General features: G+C 37.2%; 1 protein-coding gene across 5 annotated transcripts in view; it reads left to right on the top strand.

Annotated features, from left to right (window-relative positions):
- LOC135758700 (urotensin-2 receptor) overlaps positions 1–24,116 on the top strand; it is a 65,291-nt gene that overhangs the window by 18,740 nt on the left and 22,435 nt on the right. For 3 of the 5 annotated variants that reach the window (XM_065273306.2, XM_065273308.2, XM_065273309.2), the window contains 4 exons: positions 3,263–3,461; positions 3,718–3,831; positions 4,025–4,216; positions 4,536–5,627. In XM_065273306.2, the coding sequence (XP_065129378.1) occupies positions 4,165–4,216; positions 4,536–5,626 (1,143 nt within the window). In that variant the 5' untranslated portion in view covers positions 3,263–3,461; positions 3,718–3,831; positions 4,025–4,164 and the 3' untranslated portion in view covers position 5,627. The remainder of the gene's footprint in view (positions 1–3,262; positions 3,462–3,717; positions 3,832–4,024; positions 4,217–4,535; positions 5,628–24,116) is intronic. The other 2 variants (XM_065262484.2, XM_065273311.2) reach the window with 2 other exon arrangements.

Genomic DNA, 24,116 nt, shown 5'->3' with positions numbered 1-24,116 from the left:
ACAGTATATAGAAAATTACTTACATTTTACCATAGACTTAGTGTCCGTAGTGTCCATGACGTCACTATAGGTTTGTGAAAAGCTTTTTTGAAGCCAATAGTTAGCGAAGCCTGCTGTCTCCATCTTGGTAGCGCATCACCGCGCATCATTTGCGGATAAAAGAAAATGGGCAAAGAGGCTGGATGTGAGTGGAGCTAAGGTGCCTGCTTGCTTAAACAACGCCCGTCTACCTCGACGGTAGTGACAGCAGCGGCAGTTCACCTGTCACTCACGTGGCCATGCACTTAATTATGCAGAACTTTAAGGCTTATTTTAACTTAAATAGATTTTTTTTAATCACCCCTCCCCACATTCATGAAGGGCAAAATAAGCCATAGATACCAAAAACACTTTTTGTACCAGTCAGTAAACATATTTATTTCAGCTGTAAAGTTGGCATTTTAACATTGGGTGTCTATGGGATTGACTCCCCTTTGCAACCTGTCGATGAACTGCAGTTTAAGTCACTTCAACTGTAACATTTTTCATTCTTTTTCTGCCAAAAGTCCAACCATAACAGTATAAGCCACAACTTATCAGATTTGTTTGATCTTTTGGGTTTAAGCTAAAAGCATCGTGGAACAGCTGGATTCACTGATTGATAGACTGATGGACCGACCCATGTATGACCGACCTGTGATCTGTCAGATCCCACTTAGCCTTCGATTCCTGACATTACACCAAGTTTAAACCATATAGTTTACGGCACTTGGACCGACCACTGTCCAGATTTCTGCACGCTCATTGAGTTACGGGGCATAACAGACACACTCAGACCTCAGACAAGAAAGCAAACTTTTGCTTTTACCTTCATGTCTCTTGTCGATCTGTCTGTTCACTGTTATTATAATTACGGAGTTCCTTCATCCAGCCAGACACACAAGCTGAGCTCCTTATTTACTGTTTGTCATGTTCATGAGATTAAATTGAAACTCTATCCATATGTGCTTTTTCCATCAATCTGGGGTCAAACAAAACCAATGTCTGAATGGTGTCCTCCATTGAATATATGGAAGTCTCATAACCTAACAATGAGATTAGGAGCATACAACTTTGATTTTAATCAGTAACCTTAAATTCAATCTTCGACATGGTCTTACTCAGTCAAAAGGTTGTATCTAAAGGGATAGTTCTGCCAAAAACAATATTAAACCCATGATTTACTCACCCCCAAGCTGTCCGAGTTGCATATGTCCATCGTTTTTCAGACAAACACATTTTCGGATATTTTAGAAAATATTTTAGATCTTTCAGTTGATTAAATGTAATGTTACGGGGTCCACCCATAGTCCACAACCTTCAAGTCCAAAAAAAGTGCGTCCATCCTTCACAAATTAAATCCAAACGACTCCAGGATGATAAACAAAGGTCTTCTGAGGGTAATCCGCGCGGTGTTGTTGTAGAAATATCCATATTTAAAACTTTATTAACGAAAATAAATACCTTCCGGTAGCGTCGCCATCTTAGTCGCGTCCGTATTCAGGAGAGAGTATTAGCGTAGTGTACGCACTTTTCTTAGTGACGTATGACAAATTTGGAGGGCGGGGGCACAGAGCAGCAGCGGAGTAGCCTCCGTAGGCTGCGTAAGCTCTCATCCTGAATGCGGACGCGACTAAGATGGCGGCGCTGTAGTTATTGTAGTTATACAATGTAGTTATTTACGTTAATAAAGTTTTAAATATGGATATTTCTACAACAACACCGCGCGGATTACCCTCAGAAGACCTTTGTTTATCCTCCTGGAGCCGTTTGGATTTAATTTGTGAAGGATGGACGCACTTTTTTTGAACTTGAAGGTCGTGGACTATGAGTGGACCCCGTAACATTACATTTAATCAACTGAAATATCTAAAATATTTTCTAAAATATCCGAAAATGTGTTTGTCTGAAAAACGATGGACATATGCAACTCGGACAGCTTGGGGGTGAGTAAATCATGGGTTCAATATTGTTTTTGGCCGAACTATCCCTTTAACCAAATTTTGTTTACATTATGTATAGGATGATTTTATCTAGAAAACTATGACTTTAGACAGGTTTTCACAGACTGAGTCACATATGTGATTCTCAAAATCAATCTTCTGGTTTGAGAATTCGAATTCAGCTTATTTGACATGAGGTTACATCGATATTTACTCTGGCACTTTCGGCGAGCAACAGCTAATTTGCTCAAGAGCAAAATGATTGACCTGCATCCATCTAATGACCACCCGGGTTGCGAAGGTGAATAACCTGCCGCCAAAATGTGCTCAATACCAGACTGAAATGCTTGAGCTGAAGCTGATGTTTGCCTTGTGCACCAGACCATATTATCGACTTTCAAACCTCATTTTCAGTTCTTTGAATCAACACGGGCCACCTGATGAACCCGGTTATATTAAAGTTAGCGATATGGCTTCCAGATCACACTCCTGTAGCTGAAGCCAAGACACTCACTCCGGGATGAATAGGATGAATATTTTTAGCTGATTTGCTAAATTATAATTCCTCACTGTCCTACCTGCTTTCATTTAGTTGTTTTTTAGAAGACTTGAATTGATGGAGTTAAATCCTAATGTGTTATTTCATAAGCGCATCGTCATTGATTGCATCAAGCTCTTTTGACATATTTTTAAATGAGTGTTGCGGCTTTTGCTCTGACCTTCCACCAGCTCGTGTTTTCCCATTAATTGAGAGCATACAGATTTACTGCGTGATGGAGAAAGCCATCGTGAATTTTCCTCCCTCGTCATAGAATTGGCACTGAATGACACACGGATGCAAATGCGTTACGCAAACATCAGCAGATGAGATTCTTTGTTCGTTCACCTTTTCCAATAAGGGAAAAGTTGTGATAAAATGAAATGCTTGAGAAGAAGAAGATTTATTACTTCATAAAACAGCAAATCCAGTAAAAATGTGGGAGCATTCTGTATAAAGGTCATTTTAAATCCATGCCATTTCAACTCGCACACATATACAGCCCTCTGTGTACGGGTAACATATCTTTGTGAAAACTGAACAAGGCTGGCCTTCTTTCATAAATGTGCCAAAACTACACCGTTATGTATTAAGTACACAAGAATGGTCATTCGGCTCTGACAGGGCATTATTTTGCAGAACGACCTTTGAGATAAAAAACTGTCATTATTGGTAACGTGTCATATGTTATATGGGCACTACACCGTGTTAAACAAGTAAGCTGACTTTGGAAACAACTCTGACTATTTTTCTTTGTCAACAGTCGGTATGTGCTGATTATGGGAATTCAACACTGTAAAATGTTTACTTTGGAAGCAGAAAATGAAGAAAATGTTGATTGCATGGCTAATGGGAACAGGAAGGAAGAAGAAATTAAATTGCCTCTGCTGAAAACATTAACCTTAAACCTGTTTGCTTGAACCGCCTGTGGACTTCCCGTCGTAATGTGACAGCTTGTTATGGTACGTTATGTTTTATCACTCATTGCAATTTGGATGGACATGAAAACAAATATTTCATATGAATCTCTGTGAGTGACAGTTTGCAAGATGAATGAATAGGCTCAGGTAGTACCTTATTAGTCATTCACGAATAACAAGCGCACACACATTTTCAAAATGCATAAGTACCCCCCTCCCTTAACCCCCACAACCAATCACTGTCTTCTTTTTCGCTCCATTCCCCATCTCCCTCTTCTCCCCACCCACTCCGTTCTAGTGCGCGAGTTCTCTCTCTCTCTCTCTCTCCTCACCCCTCGCAGGCACGCGGTCTGTCAGTGGAGAAGAGGGCTTCAAAATCCAGCTGTATAGCTCAAAGTGACCGCCACCCTGGGTATAGTAATTTAAGAGGATTGTGTCCTTTTTCTTCCTTTGTACCACTTGTTTGATCTGAACCTGTAAGGGATTTTTAGTACCTGCTGCTCAGATCTGAGATACAGTATAAAGAGTGTTCTGCTGAAGATAAGCAGAAGTTTTTTCTTGCACCTGCCTATGACTCATTTTGAATGATTTTTCATTATTGACAGGCTGACACACGACAAAGGGCTGTTTTCTGCGTACTGGAATTGTTGGATTTACCATACAAGGATTTCTTGCAGGACAATGTTGTTGAAAACCACGAGCGAGTAAACTCTGAGGTGGAACCATGTGTTGGACTTAATTATAAATGCTAAACCACTCGGCGCTTCGAGCAACACCGTCTGTGCAATTACTTCAAGGTAAGACAGGATTTTTTTTTCAGTGACATTTTATTTAAGTCTGGAGGTCACTTGTTTAAAATACCTGACGTGTTCTGGAAGATAAGATTATTTAATTAAACCAGGGTCTGGTGTAAAATAAACAGCGTTTCCTTTTATGCAAAAGCTCAATGCACTCATCAAAAGGTCAACTGACTTTGAAAAAGTTAGTACTTATTAGAAGAAAACTTGGTAATGGTATTGTTGCATTTTTGATAAAGCTGTATTTTAAAAAAATTTATTTATAAATTACACAATAAGTGCAACTTTCTAACCACTTTTATTCATTTCTTTGATGTAGAGATGACCACTGTGTCAATAGAGCCTATAGTGGCGATGGTGGAGAAGGCTTCCAATGTTACCGAGATCCCAGTTGAAGCGTCTACCGAAAATATGGCTGCAACCTTCACCATCGGCACCATCCTGTCGTTGATGTGTCTGGTGGGCGTTTCTGGGAACATCTACACGCTAGTGGTCATGTGCCACTCGATGCGCTCGGCTGCCTCCATGTACATCTACATCATCAACCTGGCACTAGCAGATCTCCTTTACTTACTCACTATTCCATTTGTGGTGTGTACGCATTTCCTAAAAGGATGGTACTTTGGCGATGTTGGGTGTCGAATTCTTATTAGTATGGACTTTCTCACCATGCATGCCAGCATTTTCACGCTTACAGTTATGAGTACAGAACGTTACTTTGCCGTACTCAAACCTTTGGATACAGTGAAACGCTCCAAAAGCTATCGAAAGGCGATTGCGCTGCTGGTATGGACGGCTTCTTTGATTCTCACCCTACCCATGATTATTGGTGTCCAGCTAATGACACAGAGCACCAAGCCCATGTGTCAACCCACACTGAGTCCACTGTCTTATAAAATCTACATTTCGTTTCTCTTTGGCACCAGCATCGTGGCTCCAGGGGTGATAATCGGTTACCTGTACATACGCCTGGCAAGGACCTACTGGATCTCCCAGACGGAGACGTTCAAGCAGACCAAAAAGCTCCCAAACCAGAAGGTTCTGTATATGATATTCACTATCGTGCTCCTCTTCTGGGCCTGCTTCCTGCCTTTTTGGATCTGGCAGCTTCTAGGTCAGTTCCAGCCCGAGCTGACTCTCTCAACTAAGGCCAAACGCAACATTAACTATCTGACCACCTGTCTGACCTATAGCAACAGTTGTATCAATCCGTTCCTCTACACCCTGCTCACTAAGAACTACAAGGAGTATCTCAAAAAGAGACAGAGGACTTGGACGGCCGGCAGTTACCTTAACCGCAGAAACCGCTTTCAGCGGTCACCCCGTCGTTCCCTGTCCGCCAGCAGTCAGCAGTGCACAGAAAGCTTTGTGCTCGCGCAAACGTCCTGCACCAATAACAGCAGCCTTTGAGGTAGGTCATTGCCCTTAACCCCATCTGTATTTGTGCTTCCCTTGAGTGCAGGCAGTCAGACCAAAATTTTCTGTGGTTTACTTTCATCTTTTTTTTTGTTTATCGGTTTTTAATAAAGTGTGGGTCGGGCTGTTTTAGTTGTGCTGAGTCTGACATTTCGAATCAGCTGGTACAGCAGATATTGGCTACAGATATGACTTGGAAAGCCTAAATTATTTATATATTCATTTAATTTGATCTACCGATGTCCAAAACATGACTCTGATATGTGGTTGGACAAATGTAAGACAGTGGTTGAATGACATGTGCAGGTAGACAGCTAGACTGCCTGGAAAAGAAATGTAATCTTTGATTTTGATTACTAGAATATGGTTTTGAGGTGAGGTCTAGAATTTAAAACATTTTGATTGTTGTTCAAAGCATTTTATTTAGTTGCATGATAATCTTGCATTTATTCCAAGTCTGTAAACAGAATAAAAAAACATTCATGTGCATATTCCGAGAAATTTAAGTAGATTAGACTTTGATGACTGGAAATTGTTTTTGGAAACAGATTTGTAGAGTCAGAAATATGATGTCATTTGTGTATCAGTACAGTAATTGGTGCATAAAATAGGCCACATGACAATTATTCCCGTTGATTGGATCTCGGCACCAAGATATTCTCCAATCCGCACAGCTGCAACCTTCATAAATGACCTACATGATGAGTGTCTGCATTGAAGGAATTATTTCAAAATGAGAGAATGAGGATCTACCAAAGCTGGAATGCAAATGAGTGCACTTGGGTTATGAAGAAAAATTTGTACTTCAACAGCAATAACTGACTTACAAAGTCGTCCCTCATTAATTCTGTATATTCACGGAGCAAAACTCTCTCTAGATTAGGAAAAACAGGTTATGTTAAACCTGAAATGTATTTATAGTTTCCCTAATCACAAAAAAGCAGAAGCGGAAAAATTTACATATTAAAAATGCTTTCTCATTCATTTCTCACAATTTATGTTTTAGTGTAAACTATATAGATTTAGATGTAGTTCATGTACTTTCAAAAGTACAACAGATTCCAAAATTGTAACCTCATGGATGAAATGAAGTGAATCAAAAACTTTTTAAAGTTTGCATAAATGCAAAAACAATACAATGTACTGTATTCAGTAACAATCATAATAATATGCAGAAAAACACTAAAGAATAACATATTTTCAACTTGCATATTCTAATTCTTTGATAAAAATATTAATTAATTTTAAAGGTACTGCACAAAGACATGAATTTATAAAATGACACTTTAAGAAACCCCTTAACTGTAGAACTCTAATTCCAAAAAAACACTAAAGTAAGGTAACAAACACAGAGCATCCTGAACCACAGTAAATGTTTTTGCTTCAATATAACAATGAATTCAAATCATACAGGCAAGTAATAAAACTCAGTGACTTTACTGGCATGATTGCAATATAATAACTTCCAAATTCCAAAGATTTTTCCCCCCATGTTGCATTAAGCTTCCATTGTCTGACTTTTGAACTCAAGTGAGAGAGGAAATCTGTCACCAGACAAAAGGCACATACAAGTTTGTAGAGATCTTTTTAATAATCTGCATACATGATCCATGTTTAGGAAGTGATAGACATCGCCAGGAGAAAGACCTCTGTGTCCCTTTAGCTCTAAAAATAACTTGTCCTCTGCAGAAGCCTCTGTACACAATCCTGCAATGTCTCTGTTTGGTGAAGACTCTAAATCAACATTACACGTAATGATTGCTCTTCCCCGGAGCTATAAAATATCGATTCACCACCACAGTGTGTTTGATTGCTAATAATAGGCGAGTGACCAAAACATTTAAATTCATTAATGATGTCAAAAACATACAAATTAATGTTTTATAAAGGATTCCTTGTATGCCACAGAAACATTTAGGGTTCTTGGAACCACCCTTTTAGGAACCTTTATTTTTAGGGATGTACTTAAACATGTTTTGTATATGTGCAAACAGGGCATGAAATTAACACCCGACCACGCGCCAAATGCGGGTGGATTTTGCAATTGGCGGGTAACACTGTCAATCTACCAGCCACATTGGCGGGTAGCCAATGCGAATCAGAGATGCGCGGGTCATTGTATAAACAACCCACTCCAGACCGACATTTTCAACTAACCCGCCCCGCCCGCAATTGTTCAAAATAGTTTTTAAACTTGACCGCGGCCTGAATATCAGTAAAATATTTTTGGATGACTCGTAACCGGCACCCGCTCATTTCTTATCAACCTGCGCATATCACCGATGCAAATTGAGTGATTCATTGAGAGGATGCGGCTGCTGTTTCGCAACGTTCATGCGATTGGAAAGAAGATGAGGCACTTCTCTGACTACGTTTGGATGTGCGAGTAAGTATTAAACTGGTGGTGAGATGGGAAGAGAATGCAATGCTGACATAGGCTACTGTACAATCGCAGTTGCACAGATGTGTAGTGCTGCTGTGACGGATCAGAACTCTTGATGTGTAAACTTTAGAGAGAGTTGCGCTACTATGCCTTATACTGTAGTACATTAACATACATTTTGCGAATATAGTAATGAAAAACAACGTATGTGCGGCGTTTATGTGCGCAGTTTGTGCCCCCTCTGTCTCTGTGTGCGTGCCAGGTTTAAGGGGACTCAATAGGGCACATCGGAGAGACGCGTTCCTAAAAGCATGCGTACATAAAATCTTTCTGCTCTTGACAGGGCACATAAATAAAATGATCTCAACAGTATTCATTTTCTAATAAAACATTTCTTTATGTCTTAAGTGTATGTATAGAGAGTCAAAAACCAGTCTGTGCTGGTCTTAAAGAGACAGTAACCTCAATTAACCTACTTAAGTCTGTGTCATTAATGTTAATCAAACAACCTAAGACAAAGAGAAATTCACTTTTGTAGCTCTGAATTTTTTTTATATTTAATTCATACAATAAAGACAGTGTTATAATTCACTATTCGGGAAAAAAAAACTGGCTGGTAAAAAGTCTCTTTGGCAGGTGGATTTCTAAATCCACCTGCCACAGTGGCTGGTGGTCAAAAAAGTTAATTTCAGGCCCTGTGTGCAAACTTTATAAAATCACAACATTTCACTATGAAAAAGAGGGAAAACATTGAATAAGCTCTTTTAATAAATACAAATCAATATCTTAAACAATTGTATTATCTTATCTAATTATATTAAATATTAATATATGCTTTTCATTACACTTTGCCAAATAGCCATAGGTCTAAATTTATATTCGTATCTGTCTTCGAAGTTTTAATCCAACTGAATGATGATAACAGGATTTTATTGGGATTTGCATTCATATTTTTACTTGAGGCCTAGGAAATAACTAAGCATAAGTAATGCAGAATTTGGCATTCAAATTAAAAGGAACTACACATACAGGTACCATCTAAAAAATGTTGGGTTATTTTCAACCCAGCATTGTCTCAAAAAGGTAAGATCCCAGCTGTAGGGTTAAAATAACGTAGGAAAATGTTTATATTTGACCCAACAATGGGTTAAAACAACCGATAACACTTTACTTGAAGGGGTGTTCATAAGACTGCCATGACACCTTCATAATCATGAGATTACACGTTTCATGAACATGAAGGAGATTTTATGCATATATAAGTTATAACAAATGTCATTTAGTGCCATTTGTTTAATTATGTCATTTTTAAGGCAAAGATGACATTGTTTGAGATTTGTTATGACAACTTGACATAAACCAATACATCATAACTTGTCATAAATCTGTCATAAACATGACATAGCAGAATAATTAATAAACTTAAGAAACTGCCTAGCTTTATGGGTAACATATTTAACATTACTCTGTCAAATAGTTTTATAACAGCATCATGAATATTTTTCTTGACCTCAACTACAGTGGTACAAATTAAACTTGTCATTAAAATGTCAATAAGTGTTAATACTCTGTCAAATATTTTTAAATACCTTAGCAAAATAGACTCAAATCAATCAAAAGATTACACTTTATGTATGTGCATAAATAAAAAACTGGAAACTAACAGAACTTGTTCTTCCTCACACCGAGGGTTCTGAAATTTTCTGACATAGAAGAAAAAAACGAACAAAATATTTAATTAATTTAATAAATCAATTAAATTTAATGAACTTTTTTTGCATTGATATGGACCCAACGCTGCATGGCTTAACCCATTATTGTACTGTTTTCATTTAATTTAAGGTGAGTCTATCTCAAAGTGCAATAAAATATAATTTTATCAATTTTAGTTATTTTTATTATTTGTACATTTATTTTACATTTGTAACATATTGAAGACCTTATTTGTACTTACTGCTTATTGCACTTCTGGTTGGATGCTAACTGCATTTCGTTGCCCTGTACCTCACATGTGCAATGACAATAAAGTTGAATCTAATCTAATCTATTATTATTATGGATGATTGATTTTATTTCTCTAATACTGGAGGAAACTTTTAAAAAGTTCATTATGAAATTAAGAATATTTATGACGCTGTTATAAAACTATTTGACAGAGTATTAACACTTAATGACATTTTAATGACAAATTATATTTGAACCACTGTAGTTGAGGTCAAGAAAAATATTCATGAATCTGTTATAAAACTATTTGACAGAGTATTAACACTTAATGACATTTTAATGACAAATTATATTTGAACCACTGTAGTTTAGGTCAAGAAAAATATTCATGAATCTGTTATAAAACAATTTGACAGAGTATTAACACTTAATGACATTTTAATGACTGTTTATATTTGAACCGCTGGTAAAAAGTGGTCAGTTATGTGGTCTTGTTTAAGTCAATTGTCATAACAACTTATAATGTATTGGTTAATGTCTAGTTGTCATAACAAAGACATCTCAAACAATGTAATCTTTGCTTTAAAAATTACATAACTGAGCAAATGACACTTAATGATAGTTGTCATAAACGTGCATAAAATCTCCTTCATGTTCTTGACACGTATCATGTCATGATTATGAAGGTGTCATATCAGTCTTACGAACACCCCTTCAAGTAAAGTGTTACCAAACATCCCAGCATAGGTTACTGTAAATTACAACCCAGCGGGCTAGCTTCATCCTTTTTTTGACCCAATGCTGGGTTAAAAATAACCCAAAATATTTTTTACAGTATATAAAGTTATTTAAGATGTCCTTAATGGCTACCTGTATTTCTTCAAAATATCCAACATCTTTGATGCTGGCATTATTATTATTTTTTACCTGAACACCAATCTTTTCTGTCACTGACTAGACCTTATTTGTCTTGACGGTGGGTTGTTTCATCTGGTTTGGATTCTATAGGGATCCAAATCAATACATCTCATATATTCCAGGAGCTTTTCCAGATCATCTTGAACCTAAAATGAGACTCCTGGCAGAACATTGACGGATGATGAACTGTTTTTTTCTTAGTAATCCAAATAGGAATAGCACACATTATCTTCAAACCCTATAAAAAAGGTTCCCAAGGCTTAGTCAACACTGATTGGCATGGCTTATAAAATGCTGATCAATTGTATTATAATTCAGAGTAAGAATGAGGCCCACACATAATCTGCTGAATTTTCTGTCCTGAGTATGTTGGAAGATCAGCAGATATTTTTGGAAATAGTCAAATGTGTTAAAAAGAGACGAGAGCACCAATTTTATTCATACAGTAAGCTACATCTTATTATCACGTTAGCCAAACAATTTAATGATAAGCGAAAATGCGAAGAAAAAATAATGAGCAGAAATTGGCAGCTCTTTGAATTCTGTGGAAATCTGCTGAAGTTTATTAATGAGCCTTTTTGCAGGACCGATGATAACAGCTGAAGAGGTTTAGGGAATATCGACGAGTGAACGTTTGAAATTTTAGCATAGGGGGAATAGCAGTTTACCAGCAAAACGACAGTAGGGTATTTTATGCCACGGTTGTAACAGGAAAAAACAACAGGAAAACAGGTAAAAATAAGAATAAACAGTTGGAGCCCAGGGGAAAGGATGTGGAGTCATGCAGGGAAATCTGTGCCGACTATGGACAATTTTGACAGAAGGAGTGCAGTCAAATTCTGCTTTGACTTCAAAAGCATCATGCATTAAACATAACACAGTGTTGCCTATAAATTAAATACAACTTCAAGTGCAAATATTGCATAGTGTTTTTCTGTCAAGGATCTGAAAGCAGTGCATGTGTTTGCAGTGCTGTACATGATTCTGGTGCACCCCTGTGTATTGCTTGAAGTCAATGTGATGTGCCAGACTATAGATTGTGTTAGGGTTAGAGGTAATGGAAATGAATCATGAGAAAGGCTCACAGAGGACTTGTTAACAGAAGTCGGCTACCGACAGCCCCGGGACAGCTGGCTGAGCTCACAGTGTACTGTTGAATTTGTGTGTACGCTTGTAAATACCTATCCATTGTCCCTTGTTACGAAAGATCTGGCATCTTATCTAGTGCGGACGCTCGTGAAAAATCAATTTCTCTACATTAATTATGCAATGTATTAGGGACTCTGGTAAGATAGTGTGATATAGTATTGATCTCTATTTAGAAAGGCATACAGAGGCGTAGTTTTCCCATCGATCCAAGCATTGTAAATCTGTCAGGATTTCCCCTTGAAGGGGACACTGCTAAATTCGTCTTTCTCTCTTATATTCTCAGAGAAAAGCAGAGATTCATTGTCACCTCATTCTGTATCCATCTTGCAAGGTGAGGTGCACAAGCTCCTGCAAGGTCAGACCATTACGGTGCGCTGACACGCCCATCACTCACACTGCACCAAGCAAGTTTTAATGCACACATCTGTACTAATGACCGTATGAAGTAATCAGCGCAGTGCAGATCTCCTTAGTCATTATTCTGTCAAACATACAGTATACAGGAAACCCTGAATGCTGTGCCAAAATGACCAGCTCCTTCCCATAACCCTTAAAGTCTCTCTTTCCCCACACGCTGAAAAATATTGTCGCTATGCAAATGAAAAAAACTGAAAATCTTTTCATCTATCAATTTGTCCCCCTTTTAGATTTAAATGATTTTTTTATGTTCTCTTGCTCATTTTGATACCCACTGGAGTTTTGTACACTGAGTTTACATGAAAGCTTTGGTTTTCCTGCTGAAGTCCTTGGCACTGCAAAACGATTATACAACAGAAACATGATGAATGTCCTTTAAGTTTACGGTGCGTTCTGTTTTTTACTTCCATGTTATATGAGGCATAAATCTGATTCGCGGAAGATAGATGACTGTGTGACTGTATGAATATTGTGTAGGGGATTTCATTGATCAAATTTAAGGCATGAAGGGGACATTTCATAAGACTTTTTTAAAGATGTCAAATAAATTTTTGGTGTCCCCATGAGTACGTATGTAAAGTTTTAGCTCAACATACCAAACAGATAATTTATTATAACACTTTAAAATTGACACTTTGTAGGTGTGAGAAAAAATGTGCCATTTTGGATGTCCTTTTAAATGCAAATGAGCTGATCTCTGCACTAAATGGCAGTGCCTTGGTTGGATAGTGCAGATTAAGGAGCGGTATTATCCCCTTCTGACATCACAAGGGGAGCCAAATTTCAATGACTGATTTTTTCACATGCTAGCAGAATGGTTTACCAAAACAAAGTTACTGGGTTTATCTTGTTCACATTATCCAGGTGGATAGAAGGACTCAATTATAGCACTCAAACATGGAAAAGTCAGATTTTCATGATATGTCCTCTTTAAGGTTTTGGTTGTTATAGGTGTCCTTATAAAATCCTCAGCTCAAAACGTTTGACATTACATTGACATTATACAAAATATAAATGAAAATCGACCTTTTGTCATTTTAAACCTGTATGACTTTATTGTCTATAAAACAAAAAGCAGATATTTAGAAGTTTATTCACTGCTATTTTTATTCAGCGAGTGCGAATAGGGCTAGAGACATTTGTGGTCACCATTCACCATAAAAGAAGTTTGGACATTCTGTCTGTTCATTTTGTAAACAATGTCACAGGGGTAAACATAAGGGACAAAACTTTAACATATTAGTGATACATATTTTTATAGCTTCAACTTCTTTGCTGATGAAAAGCATTTTGTCACTGAACACAGAGGTTTTGCACTTGGCTTCATGGATAACTCAGGAATGTTCTTTAGAGCATGACTAAGCCTTTGAGAGAAGGACGTTACAACGGCAAGAGACAGATGAGAGAACAGGGATTACAAAGATCAACAAATGGGGGAACAGAGGTCTGAGAGACGCATTAATAAAGGGCTATAATAATTAAGAAAAATAATCTTTACTGACATTAAGCTGTGAAAAAGAACATAGGACACTCGGGCTAAGTGATATTTTACAATATTGTATTTAAATAAAACAGCTGAATATTTTATGTTTTTAATGCACTTTTTTATTTAAAGGGGACGTTTCACAAGACTTTATTAAGATGTAAAATAAGTCTTCGTTGTCCCCAGGTTGCTTATGTAAAGGTTTTAGCTGAAAATACTCGCATGTTAATAGCATGTTAAAATTGAAATTATGTAGGTGTGAGTAAAAATGTGTCGTTTTTGGGTGTGTCCTTTAAAGGGACATTCCTCTTTTTTTTTAAATATGCTCATTTTCCAACATTTGATTCTTACTATTTTGGAATCCATTCAGCCGATCTCCGGGTCTGGTGGTATCACTTTTAGCATAGCTTAGCATAATCCATTGAATCTGATTAGACCATTAGCATCGCGCTCAAAAATAACCAAAGAGTTTCGATGTTTTTCCTATTTAAAACTTGACTCTTCTGTAGTTACATTGTGTACTAAGACCGACGTAAAAATAAAAGTTGCGATTTTGTTGGCAGATAAGGTAAGGACTATACTCTCATTCTGGCGTAATAATCAAGGACTTTGCTGATGTAACATGTCTGCAGCAGGCGTAGTGATATTACGTGCTGCCCGAAAAAAGTCCCCTGCCATTGGAAGTAAGTGTGTAATATTACTATTAAAAGACCTGGAGATCAGCTGAATGGATTTCAAAACGGTATGAATTAAATGTTTAACTCTAGGGGAGCTGGAAAATTGGCATATTTTCAAAAAAGTGGAATGTCCCTTTAAAATACAAATGAGATGATCAAATTTAAACACTGATCGCAATGATGGTGATTTGTTGAAATTGAAACTCAATTGTGCTGTAAATTTTCTCTCTCTCTCTTTTTGCCCTAAATGGCAGTGCTGGTATTGGATAGTGCAGATTAAGGGGCAGTGAAGGAGATGGGGGGATGCCAGAAAAAAATGCAGCAGGGGCATAGACTTACATACGCTCTTAATGATGATTGACAAGCCTGATTGTTTAGGTTCCTCCCGAATTTGCATTCAGAACTTCATCAAATTGGAAAAGTAATTTGTAATGCAATATTTTTTTCTTTGCATCTGAATGAAAGTACTTGGCTTTCAATTGATGAGAAAAGTCAGACCTGATAGTAATTGTGAGCAGATGTTTGCGGAAAAATGAGCAGATGTGAATCACAACAAGTTCCGAAATGTTTTCACAAATCATGCCGTTTCCATGAATTTGTATACAAGGGGGTTTTATTGTTTGACAGGGATCAAACATTAGAAGATAATCCCTCAAGACGCAACACGATTTAACCCTGATTAATTGAAAACATGTAAATACAAAGTGTTTGTGTGAATACAGCATATTAGGTTGAATGTACACATGGCTGAGCTGCAGAACTTTTTACATTTTGTTCTTTACATTTAAATAATTTCTAATCTTCTGATGAGTCGTTTGATAAATATTGCGATGTAGTTTTACTATGGGATTAGCCACATTTATTTATCTTTTATTGTTTTGTCTTTTTGTTTCTTGTTCTGGGAATTCGTTTACAAAAAATAGAACATGCTATTTTTTCATTTTGTCATTTTTTACGGAGTTTTCAGTGATGTGTATATCGTTAACCAGCTATTTATCAAAATTAGGTGCAATAAAATACATTAGGCTTTTTGTATTCTTATAATATTGTTGGCACACTTCACTGTGCATAACAAGTTTGTACCTAAATAGCCATGTGATCATAATTGCAGTGTTGTTTGTATGAGAGAAACCCCACTTTAGAAACCATGCTGAAAGGTATATTTGATAAAATTATAGATGTAGATGCAAGTCATTTTGTTCACTTACGGTTTTTCGCAAGGTTTTAGCCTGACATGCCATTTGCTACTGCGGTAGAAAGAAAGAGTGCATTTTGTTAGCAAAGATGTGTGAGTTTCTCAATTCCTCGTGAAACACTCAATGAGAGACTGGATCACAAGGTCAACTGAACCACAGACCATTAGTAATGAATCTCCTCTTCTCTGTTTTCTGGATTTCGGAGATGTCTTGAAATTGAAACAAATACTTTGGGCAGTATTTTGATGTGTGAATTACATACTTTCATGTTTTCTGAAGATATATTTATACTATGTGTGCATGTTTTATGTGCATGCTGTAATCTGCATATTTTATGAAGAAATACTGCTAATGTCCAGTGGGATTTTGTGCTGCAATGTCCCTTCCCCTTCTGAAGCGAAAAAGAGTAAAATGATGTAGATGGATATCAGCTTTCTCTACAAACTTTATTCTGGAACTTTCACAACCTTTGGAAGTTTTACTGTGACACTTGTGTTTCCCAGAAGGCAGGTGCGAAAATAAATCTACCCTCGTGTTCGACCTTAAAGGTGCTGTCAGCCATTTAACACCAAATTTGGACATTGATTTGCTCCACCCCCATCATTTTAACCACAAGTTCTTTCTTCAAAACCCCACCCACCCTGTGGTAAAGCAATCAGTCGTATCGCTAAACCCCATTCAGCAAAGATACAGATCAACCTCATGTAACCAAACCCAATCAATCAAAATGATAAAGCTTTTTATTGGCTAAAGAATCCTCAAGCCACTCCCATGCAGTGGCGGAGGCAAGGGTGACCAGGCAGGGGCCAGCATTCACTCTGGGGTTGCACATAAAATGTCATTATGCATACAAACATGTCAATCATCCAACCTTAAAATACTTTTTTAAAGTATTGTAGGTGCGTAAATCACAAAGATGCATAACATGCAATCTGGGATGATGATATATCTGCTGCCTTTCTTTTACTTTTCATATCTTAATAGATTGCATTTACACTAATTGTGTGGGATTATATGTGGGATTTCTGAATGTACAGTAACAAGACAGTCTCACAGCAAGTCGTGTTATAGTAACAACAATTTTGGTAAATTTATTTTTGTTTGCTGACACGAATTTCCGCTGTTTTTCGTGTCTTTGGAGACGAATGTCTTTTTTTTCCTTCCTAGCACGAATTACTATCAATGGCTGTTAAAGGCGCTCTAAGCGAATAATGTGCGACGTCACTTCCTGTTGATGTTTGAACTGTTTTCAAACAGACAGAGCGTAGCTAACTCCTCCCCCTCCCCCTCCCTTTCGTGCTTTCATGAACGCGCCCAACCCCCACCCCCAAATCCTTCTTGTCGTTTATTGGCTGGAATACTTTGTTTTGTTTTGTGCTGCTAGGTTTGGCCATTTGTTGATATTGCCGTTTGTGAAGCCTGCAGGCTGTCTACAGAGATCGCGTTTTTTTACAGTTTGATCAGCGGACAGGCAGCAAGCAGATAGTGAGGAGATGTTTCCGGCAGTGGCGAACCGTGGGTACTTCACCTGGGCCTTCAAAATATGCAATGAAGTGCAAATGGCTCTCCATCCATAATACTAGGCTATTCGTATTTTCGTTAAATCATACATTGAGCGTGTAAAAATTCTGAGAAAAAAAGTTTAAAATTACTTGAATCTAACTGATAAACACAAATACAGACTCTGCTGCCCTGTAATGACAGGGGCTCTGTAAATTTGCATTTAACAAGCTTAAATTATGTTCTTTAACTTATATTTTATTTTTTGGAAATATATATTTAGCTGTCGGATACCTTGTTAATCTTTTTCATAAGGGGAAATATAGCACCCTGCGTTCTCAATGCACCTCCTTGTGGCTTATAACTGTTGTTATAAGATATCCAGGGAATATCCCGAGGGCTACCAAAATGTATCTCCGCCCTGCCCATCGGGTATAGCGAGGTAAAAAATATTTCAATGTTTTCGCATTCTCTCAGATTTAGTTAGGAAATTATATTGTATGTAATTCGGCGTCGTCTGTCAGTCATTACTATCCTCACGTAACAAGTGAAACTGTCAGGAAGTAAAAGTATAATTAAACCCATTATTTTTCTTGTGTTCGCGTCATCCTCTGCACGCGCTTCTACCATCTGTGCTCTTCACGAGTACGCGCTTAAGTAATTTCGTTTTTACCTCAGCCCTATCAAGCTAGCCACAACGTCAATCACGTTTTACGCCATTTACCTCAACCACTCTCACCGCAAAGATTCGGGCCATTAGACTGTATTAATATTAACGGTCTATGATCTTTGGTGTTTTACGGCAGCTCGCATCCAGTTTGTTGCATGATTAGGACTTCATGAAGGCTTACAATGTTTTGTTTTTTGCCCGCCCACTTGAAATCAAAACGTGATTGGTCGATTTGGCCGTCACTCTCCACACCAAAACACATAGCTTGGCCTTCCCTGGGATTCATGAAGTCCTAACCAATGAATGAGCCAGATATCCGGGCCTTAATAGAGACAGACGATTCTGATTGGATTAGATGTTTTCATGACATGAACCTGACAGTAAGCTTAAAGAGTAACTAAACCCTAAACCAACTTTTTTTGGTTAATGATCTGTAAGAATGATGCTTTATTAGTGCTGTTCATTGACTTTAGTCAGTTTTTTGACATTTGGATATAAAGTGTTTTAATACTACAATATATGGTGTAAAAACGTCTGAGTGCTGCCCTCTTCAGGTTGAACAGTGGCTACTACAGTTTAATTTTCCTATTGGATGTTGGGTCCAAAAAATTACTCGTGACGTAAGCAGGTTCAAGCTCACCACGCCCTTGTTACGATCTAACCACACACTTGGTACGAGCTTAGTTCGTCCCCTCTATCTCCGTTGGGATCTGCCCACTTTTCTTGCGTTTTTCAAATATTGGCTGTGGGTGGAGTCAGGCTCTGACCAGGGGTTTAGTTACGCTTTAACGTCAGAACATAGATGAGAGAAAATATATTACATGTATTGTATTAAATTGAATTAAATAGAAATAAAAAATGTAAAAACATATTTTTATTGAATATTTTTTATTTGTATTATTATAATAAAAAAATCTTTTTATTAATTTTTTTAGGCCTTCTCTGAAGGCGTAGAAGGCCCTGAAGGTTCCCCACTGGTTTCCGGTATGTAACAAAAAATGTTTTATGGTCTAAAACGCTTCAATTCGCTTAGAGCACCTTTAATGTCTGTGGCACGACTTTCTTTATCGCGTCATTTTTTTTTCTCATTGTTCGTTCCTATTTTTAAATCATTGTCGCTTGGGGTTAAGGTTAGATTCGGGGTTTGCGTTAGTATGTAATTTTATGTATTGGTTTCTACATGTATTTAAAACTATTCCCGCCTGGAGTTGGGGTTAGGAAGTCGCAGAAAGTGATTCTAACCCACACCCCAAGCGGTCAACGATGAAAAAAAAACAATGATGAGAAAACAAAATATAAAATGACATGATCATGCCACAGACACGAAAAGCCATTGATAGAAATTCGTGCTGGAAAGGATGAAAAAGACATTCGTCTTCAGAGACACGATAAACAGCGGAAATTCGTGTCAGCAAACACAAATAAATTAATCAAAATTTTCATTACTATAACACAACTTGCCGTGAGACTGGGTTGACAGTAACTTACACTTGATATTCAGATTGGCTGCCACGTGGCACTCACATAAAAGTGCGCTTGAAGATATCTCATTATATATAAGCGAAAAAATATTGATTTAAATAGGCTTTTTTGGCGCACAGCGAGCAAACGCAGCTGAAGTGCCTGCCATTTACTCACTAAAACAGCTTTTCATACAGTGTTTTAAGCAGTGTTAGGGAAAGTTACTTTTAAAAGTAATGCATTACAATATTAAGTTACTCAACTAATTGCGTTACTTTTCATGGAAAGTAATGCTTACGTTACTTTTAAGTTACTTTTGCGTTACTTTTTCTTACTTGAGACTTGATCTCTTTCAGGCCTTGCAGGTGTTTTTATGATCACAAAAATGTCAAGCTCTGGCCCACCATCTCCGTTTCTGACTCGAACTGTTCCCGCTTAATATGTTCAGTTTAATTCCGTAATTGTTTTTTTTTTTTAATTGAATTAATTAAACTGAAAAGTAACTCGCATTACTTTTTAAAAAAAGTAACTCAAATATTAATGTGTACATTTATAAAGTAATTTCTTTACTCGTTACTTCAGAAAAGTAATATTATTACGTAATGCGCGTTACTTGTAATGCGTTACCCCCAACACTGGTTTTAAGGCATGAGTTGGTTATATTTTGTGTCACAAACACCACAATAAAATGTACAGTTCATAAATGCCAACATATCATTGAAAACAGTGATGCAGTTTTACCATGGGTAAACCAGTAAAAGCATTTGCAAATAAAAAAGTGAATAATAGCTTATAAGTGACTGAACATTAGAAGTACAAATATGTGAATTTGGATGGTTTATTGTATGTACTGATGCTGATATGCGTTTTACTAAAACGAGTAACAATACAGATTATAGAGCATAAACCGTTTGTAAGTTAATGTTTATAATATTTAATTGTGGTTTTGTCCATCTCTGCAAATAAGTAAGAAACAATGCGTTTTAGGCAGTATGCAGGAAAGCGTGCACGTTCAAGTGATGAGCTTGATGCATCGCCATGGAAACCAAACCAGCAGCTAAAATAACTCTCCAGGGAGACGGATAGGATTTTTTAAACCTAAGCGTGAAAAAGTTAACTGACCTGATAAGATGTTGTGCTCAAACACTCGAAGTTGATTCAGGGACCGAGGCTGCGCTGTAACCTCCTCATCTCCCACTTTTTACGAAAGGTGGAGAATCATGCTTTTTTGGAAACTCTCGTAATGCCTATCAGTGCAGGTGAGTTTTGCGGTCCAAACATGATTGAGTTTCTTTAGTGTTTGAAAAGTTATTTTCATGTTTTAAAAATGCCATTACGAGCGGAATGGCCAGTGGGGTGGCTGTGATTATGTCCATAGTGGCCATGGCCACCCCTGCCCACCCCCTGGTTCCGCTACTGCTCCCATGACTCCCTTTTCTAGAGCCTTAGGCTAAAGCAACAGGCGACCTTTCTTAACAGCTATTTCACAGATTTCCGCCAGGGATTGGAAACATTTAATGTGTGGTTGTACGAAAAAAAATCCACCTTTAATCAAAAATGAACACATTTAAAATAACCTCAAGGTTAACTTGATGTTTATTAGATGTTTCCACAACCTCTAAGGGTTTTTTGGAAGTTGAAAATTCTACCAATGGCACACTCATGCCTCATAACTGAAGCATAATTCTATCTCAGTGGCCCATGCTGTAAGTTTCTTTTCTGATCAGTGCAACCTCGGCTTGATTTGAATGGAGAGGAAGTCCTTGAAGGTGTTGCGGCTTAGCGGATCAGCCGGGTGCTCCGATGATTAAAGTTACGAGCAGAGCTGTGAGCTGGAAGTATGCCGCAGTGCAGACCCGGGTCAGAGAACACCGGAAAGGGCAGGGTGTCTCTTAGGAGACTTACTGTATAACTCCATACTGGACCCTGGTGCTGAGTGTCTTATGATTTCACGCTAGGAGGAGGGCATTGCCTCGGCAGGAATTCTCTCAGGTGCTAAAGCTATTAAGTCAGCAGGAACCCGGGGATGATAAATGGTCTCGATTCATGGTCGAAGAAAAAAAAAACATCTATGTAAGCTTTAGTGGCTTTGTGAACCCTGTAAGATACTACAAAGAAAGACGAAGTGAGAGAGCCTGAATTGGATGCAATTATGATGTGATTGTGTTCTCTATAGATACAGTAACTTATTGAAACATTGATTACGTTCAGGTCGAACATCAATACAAGTCATCTCAGCTGGATTTGAATGAAGGGTACATGAAGTTAATTGGCTTGTGTAACTATATTAAGAATTCACATCTTTTTCTACCCCAAAAGTTGTAAGATATTGGAGAGCTTCATGGTAAATTACCTTGTGGGTGACTCATGGAACACGTGTGTGCATGTGTGTGCGTGCGTGTGTCTTCTGGCATTCTTACAGACTGTCCTTGAAAGCAAAATAAAACGAATGCACTTTTAACTGCCTATGAATGAAATAAAAACGTCTTTTGGCCAACACGCATTGCCTCTAAATCTCAATGCAGCAGAGATTATTTTTGCACAGAGGAGCCGCAGTTTTCCCTAATGTTGCAGATTATGATTTGCATGATAATTCTGAAAGGATAATCATGGAAGAGGAAGTCTGAAAACGCAATGCACAGTTTAACTCACTTCCTGTTAGATCTCTTGACAAGGCCCACGATCAGACTTGCTGAGGATTAGCAGATATTTAATTCTTCCTTATACCATTATTGATTCTATAGATGTGTATCATGCAAACAAGGTTTAAACGTATTCGGGACATTATACGGGCATCTTGTCCTGCATTGAAAGCAGTGCCATATGTGACATGCTTTATCTGAAACTATTTCATATAACATATTTTAAAGGTGCCAAAGAATGCATTGATAAAATACGGTTTGTTATTCTTTGACACCTACATAGAAGGTATGTGACTTTATTAAGTGAAAAAATTATTTAGAGACGGTTTTACATGTCAATTTACAACCTGGATTTGTCCCCAGAATAAAATGATCTATTATTACCTTATTTGAAAGGTTCATGAATAATAATAATAATAATAATAATAATAATAATAATGTAAATTCAGTAGCTCTATGTGTGTGTGTGTAAACAAACCTTATGTTTGAGCCTGTATTAGACGAAGATTCCGATTGTGAGGAATAACAATTATTGGGAGTTTGGAAATGAATGTTTCTGAGTGGTAAATTTGTGTTTTTTTAGTATGGACCATAGACTGTAAAAAAGATGGACGACGGCCGTTCGCTCTCTTTCATTAGGGAAAAGTGAAGCTGCCAGTGTCCCGATACGGCGCTGACATCTTGGGTCTTGAGTCTGCGCAGTAGCGATTTTGGGTGTATTTATGACTGTAACATTACAGTGGGTGTTATGTTGAGATTGGCCCGTTTTTCCACTGTCTTTTGCATGCATGAGGTTAATATAAAAAGGAGAAAACGATAATGTTTGAAACTCACGAAATGTCATTACCATGAACAGAATTCTTATTATTGATCTATGCAGTTTTACTACGGACCTTTAACTTTTTTCTATCTTAAAAAAACTTTGAATAATTATACTTTGGCAAATTCCTTTATTACTGTACATCACAGGCATGTGAACTGCAATATGGGTGATTTAAAATGAAATGACAACCAGTAATTGCATGGGATAATTAAAATTAAATACTTTTGGGAAGTTGACATCCTGTGGTGTGGCATGCTACACCATCTTATTTATTTTTGTCATTCTTGTTATTTTTTTTATAATGCTGATGCAGCTTTTATGGTGATGCACTCTAATCAAGACCATTTTAAATAAACATGCAAGTTAAATAAGGTGATGTTATCTAGCACCAAAAATGTACATGCTCCTACATCATTTTAAACATAAATCTTGATGCTGATATGTGTTATTTTCAACTTCTCACTTTACACCATACACTTAACATCTGCATCAGATTGCTTTAATAAATGATTTTTGTTTTGCAATGTATCAGTGCTGTATCGTGCATGAAAACGTATGCTGCACTCTAATTTGCATACTATCTGTCCTCTAATGGCTAATATTGCCCAAATCTTATTGCATATAATCGTCAGCACCGATATCCTCAGAAAGGTCCCCCATCTACTAAATCTTTAGCAAATATGCTGCTTCTCTACCAGTAACATTGGATGCATTTTAATAGAGGTGTAAATGAAATGAGCAGAAATAAATATAGATAATGGAAAATTTAATTATAGAAACATTAAGGATTAACATGATTATATGGGAATGAAGAATGGCTGAAGTGCTCCATTTACAATAACAGTGTGAACAAGGATTAAACTTTTTGTTACATGATGTTTTACTGTAGTTTTATACCCTTAAATGTCAATTATATACACACTCCAAAGTATGTACTTTCCCATTGCAAAAAAGTTTTGTACCCTAAAATAACGTCTCTAAAACAACTCTTAACTCTTTCCCCGCCAGCATTTTTTATGATTTTCACAAAATTTTAATGCCTTCCAGAAAATGCTCCTTTTTAAATATATAAAAATACAATATAAGAAATAAAAGAACAGACCCTCTGCTTTCAAACAAAAAATCAGTTTCATCCTACCTTCATGTGTTCTGTTTTTATCATCTCTCAAATATGTGTAGGTTTCATCAAAAACACCAAATTTTGATAATTCCGTTTTTGTG

This window comes from Paramisgurnus dabryanus, chromosome 1 (assembly GCF_030506205.2).
Source record: "Paramisgurnus dabryanus chromosome 1, PD_genome_1.1, whole genome shotgun sequence".
Classification (NCBI taxonomy): Eukaryota; Metazoa; Chordata; class Actinopteri; order Cypriniformes; family Cobitidae; genus Paramisgurnus; species Paramisgurnus dabryanus.
The sequence above is the reverse complement of the archived record's forward strand: the minus strand, read 5'-3'. Positions and strand labels throughout refer to the sequence as shown.